At 37.8% G+C, this 20,796-nt stretch overlaps 2 protein-coding genes across 3 annotated transcripts; one reads left to right on the top strand and one right to left on the bottom strand.

Annotated features, from left to right (window-relative positions):
• Positions 1-1,064: 1,064 nt before the first annotated feature.
• LOC114309407 (la-related protein 1C) lies at positions 1,065-9,414 on the bottom strand. 2 transcript variants are annotated; one of them, XM_028255133.2, is made up of 7 exons: positions 9,107-9,369; positions 8,399-8,960; positions 7,348-7,939; positions 7,128-7,266; positions 6,924-7,014; positions 3,115-3,186; positions 1,065-2,011 (listed from the first exon to the last, which is right to left on the bottom strand). In XM_028255133.2, exons 2-7 carry the CDS (start codon positions 8,879-8,881, stop codon positions 1,706-1,708), a joined length of 1,683 nt encoding a protein of 560 aa, XP_028110934.2. In that variant the 5' UTR covers positions 8,882-8,960; positions 9,107-9,369; the 3' UTR covers positions 1,065-1,705. The 2 variants fall into 2 exon arrangements, with proteins under 2 accessions (XP_028110934.2, XP_028110933.2); XM_028255132.2 differs by having other exon boundaries at positions 8,399-9,414.
• Positions 9,415-13,960: 4,546 nt separating this feature from the next.
• LOC145824287 (uncharacterized) lies at positions 13,961-15,889 on the top strand. The gene is made up of 2 exons (XM_082923915.1): positions 13,961-14,035; positions 15,578-15,889. The coding sequence occupies exons 1-2, from the start codon at positions 13,961-13,963 to the stop codon at positions 15,887-15,889; spliced, it is 387 nt and encodes a 128-aa protein (XP_082780041.1).
• Positions 15,890-20,796: the final 4,907 nt, after the last annotated feature.

Below are 20,796 nucleotides of genomic sequence, written 5' to 3'. Positions count from 1 at the left end.
GTTAATAATAAAGGCCTGTTTCTACGAGGAAGATTAATGCAAAGTGCACCTGTACTTGTTTGGTGCATCTTTTATTAAATTAAAATCTGATAATAAAATGACAAATAACACCAACATCGAGAGTCACGATGCCAGTCAATATCCCACCTCTCTTGTAAAACAGCTCAGAGCACGTATGCAAAGTTAGCTTTTTTTAATTACAACAATGCTACGTTCTACTAAAAGTGATGCTCTAAAGCACCACTAATGAATTGGCACCCATTTTTTTTAAAAAAAAAAAAAAAAAACAAGGCACAAAAATATTGTGGCAGTAGGTCCCATCTACTGTCATATCATTAGTAGTAACACTAATTAGTGCTCCCACTCATTTTCCTTTTAATTAACCTTTTGTTTTTAATTAATTTGATAATTGTGAACAAAATAATATAAAATAATCACAATTTAAATGTGATATTTTTATTGACAATTTTATTTTATTTTGTCCTCATTGACAATTTTAATTTATTTTATCTTCAGAGCCTAAATGGACCTCGAGGTTCTGCCAAAAAACTAAGACCTCGTTTGGAGACTTACTATTTTAGTCAATTAGTCAAAAAATTATTAAATTAGTCAAAAAGTCAACAACTCATACCAAAAAGTCAAAGATTCTCTTTTCTCTCTACTTTTGCACATCTTTTCATAATTAACCAAAAAGTCATCCCAAACGTACAAATTTTTTTTACCTACCTTTTTAACCAAATAATTAAAAAGTTACTAAATTAACCTGTTCCCAAACGAGGCCTAAGGAATCTTCTCCAACACGGAGGATAGGTAATTCAGAAATAGAGCATATATACATCACTGCAAACCTTGTTCAAAATATTATAACACTAACGAATGAACAATAACTAAACAAAATCCAACATCTAAAACACCAACAGAGCCAAATTTCCAAACAAAGACAATCATCACAACATGTATCCTGTCGGAAGGTCCCTCCATTGAGGACGATTTAAGCAATACCGTCTTCATGGGTCTCAAAAAATGTATAAATATCATCACCTGACTTAAAAATCCCCCATATGAAAAAAAAAAAAAATTGTATATAATTATGCAAGCAACAGTATAACAATAACAGTGGCATGAGCAACATCAATCCACTAAGGACCAATTCTTCCAACCTCTAACCAACCACAATCACGAAACCACTGACTTCATCATCCCATCGACGTAAGGTAATCTGGCCCCAAAGATATTAAAAAATAAGAATAATAATAATAATAATAATAATAATAATAGCTGAGGGGCAGGCAAGGGGAAGTAGAAGCAAAATTCCCCCCTAAGGAAAACACCAAGTCGCAATGAATAACCATGAAATTAAAAGACAACAGTTCCCACCAAAACCATACATACATCATCCCAACAAACTCATGTTCACTACCTTGTAGCCATAAACAGCTCTGGTTTTTTGTTTTTTTTTCTTCCCCTCCTATTGTTTTTCTCTTATTTTTTTTTTTATAAGTTTTTCCGTCTTTTTACTTTTCCTTTTTAATTTTGTTTTTCTATTTTGCCCCATTAGAAGACATGTTTCATCATGCCATGGCAAGGCCAAGACCATTACCTCCAAAAACACAATATGCAAGATATTTCATCATTGAGTGCCTCCATACCCCCATCTTTCTCAAAAAACCCTTCATGACAGAATGTGCGCAACAGCGCAAGATTCTCATTTACTTGAACTTCTTGTTGAAACAGGATGCTCGGAACCAGCTTGAACAGTCGCTTGGCCTATCCCCTCACCACTGGATGATTGAGACTGACTATGCCAATCCCCCGACAATGATCTACTTCGGAATGCCTCAACCTGACCCTGTTTGTTTGTCTTGTCCTTCAGTGACATACTCTGGACGTTGGTTGCGAGCAGATCATGACTAGACCTTCCCACTGATTGAGGACTTGAGACAGCAGGAAACTGAACGGAACGAGGCATGATCCATCTCCTCCAATCATTACGCCTTCTAACTTTATCAACCTGCAAAACAACGTGATGGGAAAAAGGTATCAGACATCCTATATGATAAATCAGAAAGCAACAAATTTTACTATGTTAGACCATCTCCAATGTTGAATCAAAAACTTCATCAAATTTGAGTAAGAATTTGATGAAAATTTTGATTTGATACCTGTTTACGTCAATGCTAAAACTAGAATTTTCATTAGATTTTTTCACATCTCTGGTTGTCCGGGAAGACGTTTGGGTGGATGTCCTGGAGGTCAACCGAACATAAACAAAAAAGCTATCAAAGTTGCCCTTGGGTAGACATCCAGGTGGACATCCGAGAGGATGTCTTGTCCAACGTAAACAATTTAAATTTGATGAAAGATAAAAAGCTCCCTTCATTTGATGAAAATTTTGGTTTTCCCTCTATTTGATATGAATCTAGTGAATGGGTTGGAGCGCCAAAATGAGACGTTTTTCATCAAATTCAAATTTGATAAAACGTCTGATGCTGGATTGGAGATGCTCTTACAAACCTAATATCACATTGCAATTAATATAAAGCTCTCAACTAAATAATAATAATATTTATTTATTTATTTATTTTTAAAAAGTGGATCATAATTCGATTAATTTCCAAAATTAGTAGAATTCAGTGGGCAAATAGTACAGCTGGTTTTGAGAGGGGTGAGAATGTGGAACCCATGATGTTATTGGTGTCAAATCACAAATCAAATCAAGAATCATTTGGCTCAAATAGTGAATTGTGAATCCTATTATTTAGAATAATATAGAAATTTATATATGTATATAAATATAAAAATACATTGTTTAAAATAAAATAAATATCTATATAACTAAATTGTATATATACATATAAAACCACATATATCAATATAATTAGTTGATCTCTCTTTTTATTTTGCAAAAATGATGTCGAAATCAAATATTGTAGTGAATGGAAATTGAATCATATGATTCACTCAATTTAAAGATTTAACAGCATGAAATCGAATATTGAATCGCAAAATTTTAACCACCATCTATGTACCATTCGCCAGGAAGCACCAAAACTAAGAAATTAAAAATCACTGAACTTTGAGTAAATGGAATCCTTTGTAGAAATTCTAATATACCTGCACTTCCACTACATCTGATGTGCGGACAGCATCCAATATAAGCTGGACATTGTCTGTCATATCCATAACCTGTAAAAGAATCCAAGAAATAAACATGTCATCTGAATTAAAAGCTAAAGAAGAAATCGAACTAGAAGCCAAGCATTCTTTAAGTAGCTTATTTGTATTATCAACAGCAGCAATAATATACAATTGATAAGTAAATGTGCTATTGCTGAAAGACTGAAGGAAGATGAAGAATTCGTTAAAGCCTCCTCTCGCCATGCTTAAATAAAGTCTCAATAAGGGGATATCCAACAACCTGACGAGTAATGATGGAACATAAATTAATTTACCTTATTCTATACAGTGGATCTTCCTAGCTTTCTAAGAAACTTACCAGGAGAGAAATCAGATTAACTCCATGCCACTTTATTTGCAAATTGTAACTGACTAGCCAATATGATGCCAAATGTCAGAGTCCTTCAAAGTCAACCATTTCAGTTTTACAAATAGTGGTTCCATGTGGAACTCCCATGCTTAAAAGACGAGCTATCTGAACAATTTTCATCATCAACTACAAGACTTGTAGTCTTGTGCTAAGGATGTCCATTGAAACAAAGCATAAGATGCACTTGCAGAGAGCACCAAAAGTTTTGAGGAAAAAGGAACGGGGATCACCAGAACAGATATCAGTATATGGTAAGGTAACTAATCCTAATAGTTAAACAAACAAGCATCTAGACATTATAGCAGCTTTTAAAGATTGCCTGGAGAAAGTAAAGAGGTAAAAAAGCGGAAGGCGAGGAATCATATAGAGGCAAACACAAGCACAACAAAACAAAGTAACAGAATTCAACTGCAATTCATCAATGACCAATTCATCCAACATTCATTGTTACAGAAATGAAAATGAATATAACAGCAAGTTTTAACTATTAGGAATGAAATTGAACTTGTCAAATTTGTACGCTGGTTTTAAGCAGAGCCACCAAGCAATGCCCTGACAAACAAATTTACATCATAAACTGTATGGGTTTCAATTGAATCGAATAAAAACCAATCTAGACTCTTTTAAAATTCAGGAGTGGGGTACTTACAAAAATATGAATAAATTAAAATCTCATTGAGACTGAAAGTAAAAACTAATATCTTTTCTTCTTTTTATAAATCTGCGTGACGTCAGCCTATCTGTGTGATTTCCGCCCTCAGCTCCATTGAGACTGTAGGCATTATCTGGAAGAAACCTCTAAAGAGATTAAAGAAGATCCCAATTAACACACCTTTGCTAGAAATAGAGGGTATAAGAATTCTTGTCAAATAGAACATGTCACACTGTGGTTTCAAATTTTAGACCTGTTCAAAATATCAAGGTGCTGCAATACAACTCAATAAAGGAGATATAGCCTAACATTGAGTACCATAGCTATGACACATATGAACAGGAAGATGGGAATCTAACACGAGTTCATGGAGACTTTGAACTGATCTCAAGTAGCAGTGATGTGTCCAGAGCATGAAGTGCTAGTAGTTTGCATAGAATAGATACGACTGTGCCTCTGATTGGCACCGATAAGAATTAAATGGTTCAGTATATTTTTAGTTTTTTTTTTTTAAGGGTACAAGAAAACTATGAAGAAGTTTCTAGATATTGTGAGCAAATGGCGATAGAGAAGTCATTGAGAGGATAAAAGGAGAAAAGCTAATTCTACAAAGGATAGGGAGTTTAAAAAACTGGTGAGTATCACGAATCATGACAAAGGCAGGAGGTTTTGTGAAGGAGGTAAGGAAGGGTAGGAGGACACAAGGGAGTATCCAAGTCTACAATATGCGGCTCAGAATAATTTCTCAAAATGTGAGAGGCCTCGATGATCCTAACTAAAAAGCAATTATAAAGGATGTTATAAGAAGATGGAATGCTATGTATTAAAGATGCCTGCCTCCCTTAGTATTTTATTTATTTATTTATTTTTAATTGGCGAAAGTCAGTTGTTAATTGTTAGATTAGCTTCGGAGGAGTTGAACCCCCAACTTCTCCCTTGCAACCACCTAAGTGTCGTTTCCATACCATGGGCACCTCTCTTACTCATATGATGGCAAAAATCAGTTAGTGAAATTTTTATTCATGTGTTTGAAGTAGGGTATAGGGATGGCTCTCAGACTTTTGTGTCTCATCTTCTATTTGCTAATTATAAAAGGAGTAATGGTTGAGATGGCCAAGGTATGTCTTCTTGTATTTTGAGGTTGCATCTAGGCTTCATGTAATTTGGCTAAGAGTACTCCTAGTAAGATAGGGGAGGCGAATAATATGAAAAATCTAGCTAAAATTTTAGAATGTCATGTTACTTATTTGCAACATCAAATTTGGGGTTGTTTTTAGGGCCTGGTTCAAAGCCATAGCAGTGTGGGATGAGGTTGTGGAGAGATTTGACAGAAAGCTTGCTATATGAGAGAGAGAGAGAGAGAGAGAGAGTACTAAACAAAAGGAGCCGATTGACTTTCATTAAAGGCATCTTTCTAGCTTGCCTACATAGTTGATGTTTGTTTTATCTATTCCATGTTTGGTGACTAAGAAAATGGAAAGGTTGCAAACGGATTTTCTATGGGGGTCAAGAAGAGGAGTTCAAGTAACTGATTAGTGGATAGGGATAGAATGTGCTTGCCTATCCAAAGGGGAGGTTTGGGAATTCAAAAGTTGGAATTGTTTAACAAAGCTTTGTTGGGTAAGTAGCTATGGAGATCTGCTTTAGAGGATGACAGGTAGTACACAAAAGTGTTGAAAGGAAAGCATGGAAGAGTTTGGAATAATTGGTCCAATGGTAGAATTATAAGGCCGTGAGGCTGAGGATTTGGAAGAGCATAATGAGGGTTTGGTATGAATTTGCTAATAGAATCATTTCCAGGTAGGTTATGGGGGTAAAGTGAGGTTTTGACTTGATTCATAAATGTGGCCAATAAACTTTAAGGAAGGTGTTTCCAGATTTATTTCTTTTGACTTTGAATAAAAATGCTTTTTTGTGGGAATATATGATGATTATTTATAGTATAGTGTGAACTCCTAAGTTTTGAAGGTCTTTGGAGGATTAATAAATTCTGTCCACAGAAGCCTTTTTAGGATGTTTATATGCTCAGAGGTGGGGGTAACCAAGATACTTTGGTTTGGAAATTTTGAAGAAGGGGCATATTTTTGTGCATTCTTTTATTAGAATTTTTGTGGTTGTGGGGACCACTTCCTTAGAAAAGTAAATCAAAGAGTAGGATCCCTCTTACTGCTTCTCTTTTTGCTTGGACAGCTACTCACAAGACTATTTTAACAAATTCATAACATTACGAAGAGACGGAAATTGACTATAGAATGGTAAAGCATGTCTAAATAGGAAGGGAATAGTATTAATCATCTTATTCGCCATGGTTGGTGAGTTATGTGTAAATAGGAAGGGAAAACTATTAATCATCTTATTCTCCATGGTTGGTGAGTTATTGAGTTCAATTTACTTAATAACTATCTTAACTATTGATAACATTGTTAAGATTGCTATAGAGCTTACCATACACCACAAAGACTATGCCCTATTTTTGTCATCTTTAATGTATCACTCAAGATATTCAATTTGTCACACAGTTGCATGGTTGATGATACCGAATACATTTCCAACAATTCTGACAATTGAAAATATAATGTTCTAGGTTGCATAAATGACTTAAGATGGAAAAGAAACTCATTTTCATGAATTACCTATAAAGAGAGGATACATGAAAAATATCAGAAGTCTTATCATCAGGAAAAATAAGCAGAAAAAGAAATTCAAGTATCCCCAAAAACTCACTTTGTTGAAGCCTGCTATTAAATCAATGGAAACCCAGCCATGTTCATCCATATTCTGCCGCAAGTAGATGTCTTTAATTAAATTTTCGTTACTGCAACAAAGACAGAATAGGTGCACTGGCTGTTAAGTTTCCAACAACAACAAAAGGCAATTAGCTAGATATAATTACCTTTATAAAACAAGGCAACCAATAGAATAAGGTACCTGAAGTAATATTCTATCTGAGTCACTATCCTAGCTTGCAACTGTGGATCCGTGACAGGATAAAAGATGGCATGATGTGTTACTGGTGCAACAATAGGTGGAGGCGGAGCTGGAACATAAATCACCGGAGGGGCTACTTCTGCAAACAGATAGAGGCGTTAGGGAAACCCAAACATTCAATCATGAAACATAAAAAATAATAGAAATACAAACATCTAACCAGGGTAAACCATAGGGTTGCCAAAAGCTCGCACAGGCACTTGTGGAGGAGGAATAAATGGCGGTGTAGAACTACGCGGTGGGGGTCGCATAAAGCCCCTAACAAATCTTTGCGACTGCATGTGACCATCTCTGCCATTAAAATTTCTCCAATCATGACTCCCACGGTCCTGATCCCGCCTGCCACCATAATTGTGATGGTAAGAACCATCACCACCACGAGGATGGGGACCTGCATTGCCTCTCTTGAACAAATTGCGTTGGTGTGGTGGGTGATCATTCCCACCATGGGTTTGTGACCCAGAGCCCCCCCTTTGTCCACTTTCCTTGTGTGTATGGTCTCTTGGAGATGACTCTACAACAGCTGAGCCGGGTTTTCCAGCATTATTAGAAGGCATTTCCACTACTAGACCCACTGGTGGTAGTGGCGGTGGCTGAGGAAATCCACCATTAGTGGTTACACTTCCGCTCGAAATCCCACCACTGCGCTTCATAGATTTCTGGCGTATGGGTGTTACCGAGGTTGGAGTTAAAGTAGGGTTTGTATTGTTTGTGATGACTTGTTTCTGTGAAGAAGACGCAATCCCAGTCCCCTATAGTACAGAAACACACATACATACACAATGGAATGAAATGAATGCAGATAACAATATAAACTAGGGAAAATTTCATTTCATTTAGGCTGTGCTTGGTTGGGGAATCTAAGAAGTATATTTTATTCATATTTTACCTTTTTTTTTTTTTTTTTCTTTTCCAAATCTCTTCCCAAATCCCCAACCAAACACAGTTAAGTGCAAGTCCAAATTTTTTTTTTTTTGCATATTAATGAAAAACTTTGCTACACGAAAAGTGAAACTCCCAAAGTTTTCCATCAAATTGATATTTATTTTTTGAACATACCACCGATTTGTTATTTCCCCTATAAACTAACATCAAAACCAATAATTCCACATCAACAACATAAAGATAATGATACTCATAACCAAAACAAAGCAAAATGAACTAAAAATAGAAGAAAAAGAAGATTCAGAGTTGAATACAATGAAAACAACCTGTGATATTAATACCGATCCATCAGAGTGAGCTCTCACTGAATCAGAAGAAGACGATTTCGGAGAAGCCCTAGTAGACTCAGAGAGAGCGGGCCAAGAAACAGCCCCCATTACTGTTCCAACTTCAACAACACCATTCGAAGGCCTGTTCCAAGCCGGCTTCTTAGCCGCATTATCAGAGCCCTCCGGCTGAGCCTCAGCAGCAGAATCATCTGGCGACGACAACGACGACGAAGCTAAAGCCACCGTCGCCGCCGCCGCCGCCGCCGATGCTGAAGGAGAGGAAGGAGCCGCCGGCACGGGAGCGGGAGGAGCGGAGGAGGAGACGATCGATTCAGATTCAGCGCCGCGAACAATCTGTATCCACGGCGACGATGCGGCAGCACGCGCCGCCGCACCACGCTTCGATCGTGGGCTGTTGAGGGCGGCGGAGGAGTCGCCGCTGCCGGAATTACGAGGAGAGTGATTAGCAGCTGCTGCCATCAAAGTTAGGGTATCGGAGTCGAAGGTTCTCGAAATTAGGGTTTTGAAATGGCAGAGCCGCAAATTAGGGTTTCTATCTCTATTTTTTTGGTCGACAAGTCGATCGACAAATTAAAAAAAAAAAAAGAAAAAAGAACGATAAAAAATTTAGAGAGAGAGAGAGAGAGAGAGAGAAATGAAGAGGTAATTTACAAATGAGATTTTGATGAGTTGATAATGCAATACCGAGAGAGTTCCAAAGATTGCTTGGCGGATCACGGAGAGATTCTGATCGCGCTCAAGACGACGATGCTGAGCTGCAATGAGCTTTCTCTCTCCTCTCTCCTCTCTCCTCTCTCTCTCTCTCTGTGCTATTCTTTTCTTCTTTGCTTTGCTCGGGGATGCCCCGTGTTCTGTAAATTACGGAAGTGCCCCCAATTTGTTTACATTTTTGCAGATGGGGAATGGTACGGAGTGACGGCGTTGAGTTGTAGTCACTTCACGACCGTGACGGGATTGGACCACCACCCTGCACCTTCACCGGTTATAAATGTTAAGTAGATTAGGGTTAGTTTTACTTTTATCTTATAATTTATTTATAGATAAATTACAAATACAATTAATAAGATTTATTTAAAGTATAAATTAAATTTTATTTAAAGTATAAATTAAATTTTAAAAATTATAAATATTTTTTTATTAAAAAAATTTATTTAACAAAATTAGTTAAAAAATAAAATTCATAATTATTCTTTTATACAATAATAAAATTAATTAAATTATTAATTAAAACGTATTTCTAACATCATTAAAAACTGTTAATGGACTTGATGATTTATTAATAAAAATGATAATTTGTTATAAAATTAGAAATCTCATGAGTGAAATGTGGTTTTTAAAATCACAAGAAGCGATTCGTATTTTAATCAAAGTTCATGAAGTGTATTTGTAATTTATCTTTTATTTATTTATTTTTAAAAAAATTATAAATAGTTTTAAAAAAAAAACTCTCAGAGTAACAAAATAAATCTTAAATTTTTTATTTTGCCAATTTAATTTTTAAAATTTTAATTTATTTTTAGGCTTCGTTTGGGAAATGGGTTGGCTTTTTGACTTTTTGATTTTTTTGGTTATTTTAGCTTGGGCTAAAAAGCTTAGTTTGGGAAGAACTTTTTCGCTTTTTGGCTTTTTTGACTTTTTTTGTGAGAGAAGAGTGTAATGATTATGGGTTGGATGTGATGTTTTGTTTGTTGTGGTTAAAATAGCTTATTTTGTCTTTTGTGACTATTTTAGTCAAAAAAGCCCAAAAAGCCTCTTCCCAAATAGAGGCTTAATCTAAATTATTTGTCTATTTTTTTTAAACTAAAATTGATAAAGAAGAATGATATTTTAGTCATTAAATTTAATGAAAAATAATATTTTAGACATTTTATGTATTTTTACATTGAATTTAATAACTAAAATATAGGGCACTTGGTCCAAACGTCCAAATTTTAATTTTGTTTGTTGAAAATTCAGGCGATAAAATATTTTTGTCTAAAAAGATAAACTCAAACAAAATGACCAGCATACCCTTCCTTATATATACGTCATATATATGGTTTAACCCAAACAAATCACATTCCATATCTCTCTCTTTCTCACCTCTACTCTCTCTCACCTCCTCTTTCGCGCCATTGCCACAGTCGCTAGGGGTGAGCAACGGATATTTTGATCCGCCCAAACCAACTGAACCAAACCGATCCACTGCATTTTGGACGGATGCGTGATAACGAACGGATAGTTGCAGATTGATTTTTTTCAATTCGCCTAATTTTGGATGGATAGCGGATTTGAGATTCCTTTGGCCACAACCGAACTGCCAAACCGCGAGCACCCCTAGTAATTTGTAAGACTTTATGTTTTCAATTTGTGTAGATATTCTGTTTGTGTTTTCAATTGAAAAATAATTTAGATATTCTATCGTGTTTTTAATTTGGAAATCATTTTATCAAATGGCAAGAGTTGATATTTGGTATTTTTGTGTAGAAAATATAAGGCTTAATTTTGTCATTTAAAAAAAAAAAATCAAATTAAATAGTTTTTGAATTTAAAAAGTAATGAAATAGTTTTGATAATACATGATTTTATTATATGTATTTATTATTGATATTTGACAATACTTGATAATTTTTTGGTTATGTTGAGTTGTGATGCTAATGGGCACCCAAGAGGGCTCAGCCCATGGATTCGGGGCCAGCCCACAGCCTAGATATTAAAGCCTAATAACTTTGAGAAACCAATACAGGGTCAAGACCAACACCATTCAAGCACTTATTAGGCAGAGGCCCAACCACATAAGCAGACAAAGAACCTGCAAAGTTATTGCACCCATACATCAACCATTAAATGAGCCTCTTGTAGCATTAAATACGACAACCCCTTCATGCTGAAGAAAGCAAACTCATCATGAACGATGTCAACTAGACTATAGACTTTCGGCCAACAAGATAGCTTTGAATGGACAATGAAATGATAAGTAGATGATATAAAGAAGTTTTCGAGATACATCGAAGGTAAGTTCATTCACTCTTTTTTCTTTTCTTTTCTTTTTTTTTCTCTCTCTCTCTCTCTATAAAAAAAATCAATCTGTCCTAACTTGATCGCCGGAGTGTCCGTCAGGGGACTTTCTCTCCCTTTGGACCCTTTTTGCAGGCATTTCCCAAGGACTCCTGGGCCAGCAGATTGGTTGGAACCGTGGATCAATCCGACCCATCCATTATTGGACCCAATCGCATTATCAGTTGGCGCCGTCTGGGGAAAACTTGTCTCTGGTCGACAGTTGTGTTCATTGTCACCGGAGGAAACTCCGCTACCACCCATCTCCCACTCTAGGGTGGATGATCATAACAAGGTCTATGGCTTCACAACATAATGCTGCCAATCCTGAAGTTGAATCTTCTAACCCAAATAACCCACCCCCACATTTCGCAGAACTCACCAACAGCATCAACCGGCTGACAAAGTAAAACCAGGTTCTGATTAACGCTTTGCTCCAGCGTGACCTACCTATCCCGTCCCTACCGCCACAAATAGTCCCCCCGACCCCAAAACACACCCACAATTGTCATAAACTTCCACCACATATGTCCCAAGGAATATTTCCACCCTTCGTCTCGTAGCCTTAACCATCGAACCTTTGATGATCTGCGCGCCCTTCCCCCAAGCTCGCAGCCTCGCCATGAGGGACCATCGTCTTTTCATAACCATCCACCTCCACAGCACGCTACGTCCATGAAGGCAAGGCTAGCAATGTCCAGCCCCCACTTCATGCATGTGGGGACAATGTCCCTGTTTGAGACGAAGAATTACGAGCCATGAAGATTCAACTGCAAGGAATCATGCAAAACTTGCAGCGCAAACCTCCCTCAGCTGTCAACTCCCCTTTTTTTGCTTTCATTAGGGATAAAGCTCTGCTCCCTAAATTCAAAATACAACCGATCCGATTGACCATGTGAAGGCCTATCGCACACTTATGATCCTCAACGCCTTCCGAGGCGAGATCATGTGTCGTGCTTTCCCTGCCACATTGAATGGATCGACACGACTTTGGTTCAGTCAACTCCCTCCAGACTCCGTCACTTTGTTTCACTAGCTCAGTGAATCCTTCATGAGTCACTTCATTGGCACCCAGCGACAACGGCACCCGGTGACCCAACTCCTACGCATTCGGCAGATCGAGGAGGAATCACTCCGCAACTTTGTCACCTGTTTTAACACGGAGGCTTTATAGGCAGAGGAAAATAATGGCAAGGTCATCCTCACTGCCTTCATGGCTGGTTTGCGCCCGTCAGACTTTCTCTTTTCTTTCTCCAAGAACTCCCCGACAGCAATGGCCACCTTTCTCACTAAAGCCCAGAAATACATGAATGCCGACGACTCTCTGGCAGCTTGCCAAGATTCCACATATAGAACCCCGCAACCTAAGGAGAATAGAAAAGAACCTGAGCCCAAGCACTCATAATATACCCACAGAACCTCCTAATATATAGACCGACCTCCATGTTCAGACCGACCACCCCCTACCCGACAACCTGGTCGATTCGAACGGTACACGCCTTTCAACTCACCTATAGAGCAAGTCTTGCACCAGATCCAACGTGACTATAACCTCAAATGGCCCCAACTGTCAAAATCCCCCTCCACCAAGCGGGACCAATCCAAATTTTGTCGTTTCCATCGTGACCACGGCTATACCACAGAAGAATGTATCAACCTTAAAGACCAAGTTTAAAATTTAATCTGCTAGGGGTGTCTCAACCGGTTCACAGCAGCCCCCCATCACAGAACCAGGGCCGACCGTCCAAGATGCAATGACCGACACACTCCTTCCAAACACCCCGAACCACCTGGGTGGCAAGATGACCGGGCTTCGCAACAACCCCGCGTGCAAGGCAGGCCTACCCTTCAATAGGCGAGATCAAAGTCATCACCGACGGGCTCCTGTGCGGCAGACCATCTTGGTTGGCACAGCGAGCTGAACTCAAAAAGATTAGGCATGGTTCCGATAGGGAAGTAAAGACGGTGGACCGCCTCCTCAAACACCCCAAGCAATGGTCTGAGCCGATCACCTTTATGGAGGCGGATTGCATAGGCGTTCGCTACTCTCACGACGACCCCCTGGTCATTTCTACTCTTTTATCAAACTACTGAGTCAGGCGGGTACTTGTTGACAATGGCATCCCCTTCGACATTATCTTCCTTAACACCTATTGACAACTCCAGGTTGGAAAAGAAAAGATGTCGCCTCTGTAGACCCCTCTGGTCGGCTTCACTGGGGATCATGTGACCTTCCTTGGCTTTATAGACCTTCCAATCACTATCAAAGAATACCCACAATAGTCCACAAAACTCCTCACCTTCCTCACCGTTGACTGTTCTTCCGCTTACAACATTATACTTGGACGCACAGCTCTCAACGATCTCCAAGCTGTAACCTCCACATACCATTTGGCCATAAAATTTTCGACCGATCAAGGGGTCGGCATTGTGAGGGGTGAATAAACGGTTACTAGAGAATGCTATGTCGCCTTATTAAAAGAGGTCAAAACGAGGGAGACTATGATCATAGAAGGCCTGGATGTCAGAGATGAGGAAGAGCTAATCCGAAGAGATCCAGTGGAAGAACTAGTTGACGTACCCATTGATCCCACCAACCCAACGAAAACAGCTAAGATTCGCAGCCAGCTACCTCCTTAAGCCAAGGCCGACGTTACAACTCTCTTAATCGAGCATAACGATGTCTTTGTTTGGACTCACTTAGACATGCCGGGTATTGACCCTTCTTTTATTACTCATCGCCTTAGCATCAAGTCCCATTTCCGACCATTTCGTCAAAAGCAGTGCATCTTTTATCCAGAGCACAACAATCTCATCGTTACTGAAGTGGACAATCTGTTGAAGGTCTAGTCCATAAGAAACGTTGACCATCCTAAATGGTTATCCAATGTGGTCTTGGTCCGTAAAAGTAATGGCAATGAAGACTCTGCGTCGACTACTCTGACCTCAACCGAACTTGCCCTAAAGATAGCTACCCCTTACCCAGGATAGATCTATTCGTCGACACAATGGCAGGACACCAAATGCTTAGCTTCATGGATGCTTTCTCAAGCTACAATAAGATCTTAATGCACACGCGGCTGACTAAGAGCACACCTCCTTCATTACTGACAGAAGGACTTATCATTATCGGGGTGATGTCATTCGGTCTGAAGAATGTGGGAGCCACTTACCAACGCCTAGTTAATTCCATTTTCAAAAATTAGATAGGTCGGAATATAGAGGTCTATGTCGATGACATGCTCATCAAAAGCAAATTCTTCTCCGATCACTCAACGGACCCACGGGAGACCTTTCAAGCCTTGCGTAAATATAAGATAAAGCTCAATCCAGAGAAATGCGCCTTCAGCATTGGGTCGGGTAAGTTTTTGGGGTTTATGGTCAGCCATAGAGGAATTGAGGCCAATCTAGAAAAGATCAAGGCCTTGATCAAAATGCAGTCTCCGAGAACAGTAAAAAAAGGTTTAGCGGCTCATGGGTAGGGTAGCCGCCCTCAATTGCTTCATATCGAGGGCAACCGACAAGTGCCTTTCGTTCTTCAAGGTGCTTAGAAAGGCTTTTGGCTGGAACGTCAAGTCTCAGGAGGCTTTCTAACAACTAAAACAATGCATGGCAAACCCTTCCTTCATTTCTCAAGTAATCCCAGGAGAGACCATCTTCCTTTACTTAGCCGTCTCTTGCACAGCAGTTAGCACCACTCTCGTCAAAGAGGAAGATTCAATCCAGCGTTCGGTTTATTACATCAGTCGCGCACTTCGAAAGACAGAACAAAATTATCCTTTATTGGAGAAGATGGCCCTAGCTTTGGTCATTGCCTCCAGACGCCTCTGGCCCCACTTTCAAGCCCACGTCATAGTGGTTCTCACTGATTAACCTTTAAAAAAAGTTATGCAACAACCAGAGTCGTCAGGCAGGCTCATGTAGTGGTCTGTCGAATTGAGCCAGTACAAAATCTCCTACTGACCGCGAACGGCCATCAAAGGGCAGGCTATTGCTGATTTTATCCTAGAATTCACCAATCTCACTCTAGACATATCCCCCACATCAACACCCGTCATTCTTGACGCAGAGCACCCTCACTCCTGGACTCTTATTGTTGATGGCTCATCCCGTAAATAGGGTAATGGAGCTGGCCTGATCCTCGCCACTCTAGAGGGGGAAAACTTCAAGTGTGCTCTTCGATTTATGTTCGACGCAAGTAACAACGAGGACAAATATGAGGCCCTAATAGCAGGACTGCGGTTGGCCAGAGACATCGGGGTCGATTATCTCCAAGCGTCTAGCGACTCTTGGTTGGTCGTCGGGCAGATAACAGGCGAGTTCGAGGCCAAAGAGGAAACAATGCGCTCATACGGGGGCATTGCTCTTTCCCTCACACGCTTCTTTAATAGTTTCCACATCAAGAATGTCCCCAGGACAAAGAATTCCTAAGCAGATACAATGGCACAGCTAGCCGCAGCTAACCAATCCGACCTCGGCCACGGTGTCCGAGTTGAATACCTCACCCACCCAGCCGTTTCACCAAATCAACAAGAGGTTCACTTGCTCTAGGACGAGCCCATCCTGTGGGCCCATAACATCATCTCATTTTTAGAACAAGAAGTCCTACCAGAGAATAAGCAAGAGGTCGATAAGATCCGGGCTCGGTCGTCCAACTATGTTATTATCAAGGGTATCTTGTACAAATGGGGGTTTTTGCGACCATACCTGTCACGACCCAAACCCGCCCCTATAGGTTTAGTATCATGACCGGCTAGTAATCCTAAGATTGCCGAAGGCCTCTTAAATAAATACATAATATTAGGGGCTAGCGAAAGCAAAATACAAACATACATCGTCCATTGAGCTGTGCAAACTTACATGAGACAGACAATATTTAAACTTTTTCTTTTTTTATATACATATATTATCACATCAGTCATGCATCAACACATATATAAAGAAGACAAAACGGACTTAAGCCTATATACAGAATAACCAAAAACTTAAACTTTAATCACATAACCTTGGCATTTGACATATTCGGAACCTCCACGGGAGGCACATAGGTTGGTTAACAAGACAGTGTCCAGGTAAAAGCTCTAGGTCTGGTCACGTATCTGATCACCTACATGCATATATAACACAATGAACTAAAACCCAGTGAATAACAACAGTGTAAAGAGGTTATGAATGATGTCCTTACTGCAATCCAAATCGGCTAATTTTGGTAATAAACAGAAAATCAGAATCATATGCTTAGCAGATCCATATTTCATATGGAGGCTTAGTAGTTATACGTGGTACATCCAATAGCAAAACAATACAGGCGGTCATGAAGACCGAACAGACGGTTATAAAGACCAAACAGTCATATATAATGGCTATCAATATGGTAAACAGGAGTTCCAAGAAGTGGAATTGATAGAGATCTTTGTAATAATGATAGTAAACAGGTGCTAAGCATGCCACAATCATAGTTCAAGAAAATAGGATCATCATTTATTAAGCAGAAGAACCATTTCAGAACAGAGAATAATGTAGTGCAGAAAATAAATACTTTTACTTAAACATATCTTTACAATAATGTTACTCACAGATAGCTCCAGAGACAAAGTAGACGGACCATAGCGCGTGACCTACACAAACACATAACAGATACACATTGAAACACAATATCACTTCCTTGATCAAACTTAACTTTTCTTGTCTTTTTGTTATTTAAGTAATTTGAAGTTCTACTACGCTTATTCTTTCTTTATTCAAATGAATCGGATTCTCATTTTACATATTCTTTTATTACCAAATCCTGCTTTTCCAGACAGACTGATTTCTTACTTGGCTTCTTAATCAATTACTACTAAATCAATGATTTCAAACTTTTCCTTTTTTTGTTTTATAAAACTCAAAATTAAAGCTATAAAGCTTTTAGGAGCATCTTTGCATTTAATTCACAATCAAACCAATTTTTATTCTCAAATTCTAAATTTAGCCAAATTTAGCTTTAATTCATTTTCTTCATATCAAACCCAATTTTCAACCCACAATTCTAACACATGAATTACACTTTCAAAATATCATTCCAAAACTTAGGTTTAAACATGGCTTGTCTAAAAATATACAAACTCTTAAATAATTAAGAAAACTTGATCATTTTTAAACCATTTTCCTATAAAACTTTTCTTCAAAGTCAATTATATATTCCATTGTATGGATCAAGTCTTCAAACAATTTTTGTTAGATGTAATTTATAGAGCTTAAGTCAAGACTAATTCTCAAAATTGAACCCAAACTTAACAAATTTAAAGAATCATAACTCATATTCTTCATGTGACGCCCCAAAAATCACGAACTTCAGAGAATATATTGTCAATTAAATACAAGGTTTATCTAAGGTAAGGAGTCTAGGAAACGACACTAATGAGTCCTATGGCCAATAACCGAGTAAGATCCCAAATCGCCGGAGGAGTCAAGTTAGCCTCCCTTCTAAGTCCAGCTTTCTAAGGTAGTACACTACCCTTTTGACAGATCTTAAAAGGCGTTGGCGCAAGGTCTCATAAGCAATGCAGAGATAGGCATAGGATTACAAGGTAAATAATAATTATAGCGTCTCAAATTTTAAATTTACAAAATGAGTTCCATTACTATTACAATCCAAAAAGAATAAATAAAGGCACAATTGGACTAATGAGCGAAACGGTTCCAAACTTTCTCTAAGGAAAACTTAAGTCTTCAAATGTCTTTGACTCTTCATTGGTTTCGTATGTTTCTTCGATACCTAGCATGAAACGCTATGAGCTTTGAATGTCCAGTAAATGCACACACACCCCATCCATTTTTCCCAATCTAATACACCATCACAATAATAACAAGCAAGTAATGAAGCATGATAATCATTCAATAATAAAGGATTGCAAGGTCAGATGTTAGAAATTTAGACATCCCCCAAAGAAACTTCGTCTTTCCAATCACAAGAATCAGACGTGAATTATTCAGTATGTCCCCTTTTTTGCTGCTTTGTTGCAGAACTAACCGCGGATGCCTACCAACGGTTATATACCGTGTAGCGCCAACCGCAGGGTCTCAAAAGAGGCGGTAATAATGGGCCTTGCCCAAATCCTTACTTACACCAAATACCTAGGGTTCGAACACAACCATTTCGTTCAAGGGTTCCGAAAACCACTTGTGCAAGATTTTAACTTCCAAATAAGGAACGCATCTCGTCAACCAATCAATATCTTAGTAATCTTGTCCAAAAATTCATAACCCATTACCACCCATTAATTTTTCCGTTTGAGTTAGATAATTTAAGTCAGAGTTAGGACATGCTCTTGAAACAACATCTATTGCACAAGTATGAACAACTAAATAGTACAAATAGAACGAAATAAAGCTACAACACATGAGATCCACATATGAAGATAGGCACAAGTGGCTCTAGTCATATTCATGAAGTTAAGGGGATAACTTCGCACAAGAATAAAATTTCCAGACTTGCATAAGTGTGAGCACCATCGAAGGATTAAAATAAAATACATAAACCTTATGGCCCATGTAATATCATACCGAGACATGATCATAAATTAATAAGCATATTCATGAACACAAGAGCATAAAACACCAATGAAAACAAAATTTCTAGATTCAGTACTACCTAAAGATTATACACAAAAGGGCTATTTTAGATTTTTTTTTCAGAGCCCAACCTTCCTATGGTTTGTAGGGAATTTTATCTAGTTTTCAGAACATTTTTTGGAAATGGAATACCTTTTCCAGATTTGTATTTATTTCAAAAATACCCCAGCTCTGTCCAAATTCGTCAACTGTTATGAAAATCATATTTTCTCACAAACCGCTCACTCGTTTTCAATGAAACAAATTTTCCTTGAAAGATAACTCCTTAAGAAAGATTTTGACATAAAATGGAGGTCCAAAATATTTTTATACATTTTTCGTAAGGTGGCTGTAAAATAGATTTTTCTGGTACAGTTTTGAAAATAGAAAGTTGGTGAGAAAAGAGGTCAGTTAGGGGAAATTTTCCACTTCTCTTGTGATGAAAACATGCTAAATAATATGTATTAGACTCAAAAATTTAAGGTGAAGGTGTGCCTTTGAAAATTTTAAGAGATTGATTGGGAAAAATGTAGTCTTATACTGTTTAAGAGAAATAGAAGAAAAGTAGAATCAAGGCTCAACTCCTTTCATTTTTGACACAAGAATACCATTATAACACATTTGAAAATACCATTTTAAACTTCTAATAACAAGTATTTGAAAAAGGAAAATGGAAGAGAGAGTTGTGTTGTGGCTTACTTGAGGGTTGTTAGAATTGCTAGCAAACTTCTTCTCCTATCTTCCACCAAGCTCACCCTTCTCCCTCTCTTCCCTCACTTTGAATATAGTGTGGGTGTGTATATGTGCTCAACAAATGGGGATGAGTGGTATATTTATAGAGAATTTGGTGTGAAAAGTCCAAAATGCCCATTGGTTCTAATTCAATTGAATAGTGCCTTGATTTAGTTTAAATGTAATGGAATGAGGGAGGATTAGAACCTTAATTATGTATTTAATTATAATCTAGTTAGGTTTAAGGCTAATTTAAATTCCTTCTGGTTAGAAGTATACACATATATATAGCAAATCTTTATAGGTACTAAAGTCATTATTGCTTCAAGATTTCAAGGGATTTGTTTGTACTAAAGTACAATGATTATAGCCTAGGAGGTATAATGGCTAGCCATGTGATGGTGAATTGATGGACTTGTTTTATATATATATATATATTGTGTACAAAACTTGGAAATTGTAAAATATAATGTTAAAAATAGATTTTAGGGTACAAGTGTATATATAACTATATAATGGTACTTGTTTGGAGTCAATTTATGATTTAATAAAAATGTGAGGACTTGGGCTCAATTAAAGTATCTATTTCAAGTGTAGAGTTAATAAATTAGTGTTAGGAAAAATAATTCGGTTTGTATTATCTTGCTTTGAATTTAAAGGTAAATAATCGAACGAACACTGTGAAAACTGGAAGTTAAGGTTTAGAGCGATTAATCTAAAATTTGAGACTTAAATAATTAATATTAGAGTGTTAGAAATGATTTCTAAGCTTCTAGGGTCGATTATGGTTTGTATGGGTTCGTCCGCGATGCGTTTTCGGTTCTAGGGTTTAATTTGCGAACAATCAATGAATTAATGGCTTTATTATAATAACTCAAAATTTAGAGACCTAATAAGGTTTACAAAAGTTAGGGGTCTCACACTTCAACCTAACTTAATTTAACATCCAAAACCCAAAAATCATTAATTGATAGAATTAATCTCCAAATTCCTTCATCCTTTCATTATTTTTT

This window comes from Camellia sinensis, chromosome 4, assembly GCF_055761805.1.
Source record: "Camellia sinensis isolate YWXY chromosome 4, ASM5576180v1, whole genome shotgun sequence".
In the NCBI taxonomy this organism is placed as follows: Eukaryota; Viridiplantae; Streptophyta; class Magnoliopsida; order Ericales; family Theaceae; genus Camellia; species Camellia sinensis.
The sequence above is the reverse complement of the archived record's forward strand: the minus strand, read 5'-3'. Positions and strand labels throughout refer to the sequence as shown.

Coding starts and splice junctions, on each gene's coding strand:
- LOC114309407 (XM_028255132.2), bottom strand. CDS start 8,881: ATGGCAGCAGCTGCTAATCACTCTCCTCGTAATTCCGGCAGCGGCGAC. Junction 7,015..7,127: donor CAGATAGAATATTACTTCAG/GTACCTTATTCT, acceptor TCTTTGTTGCAG/TAACGAAAATTTAATTAAAG. Junction 2,012..3,114: donor CAGATGTAGTGGAAGTGCAG/GTATATTAGAAT, acceptor GTTGTTTTGCAG/GTTGATAAAGTTAGAAGGCG.
- LOC145824287 (XM_082923915.1), top strand. CDS start 13,961: ATGATCATAGAAGGCCTGGATGTCAGAGATGAGGAAGAGCTAATCCGA. Junction 14,036..15,577: donor CAGTGGAAGAACTAGTTGAC/GTACCCATTGAT, acceptor TCCCGTAAATAG/GGTAATGGAGCTGGCCTGAT.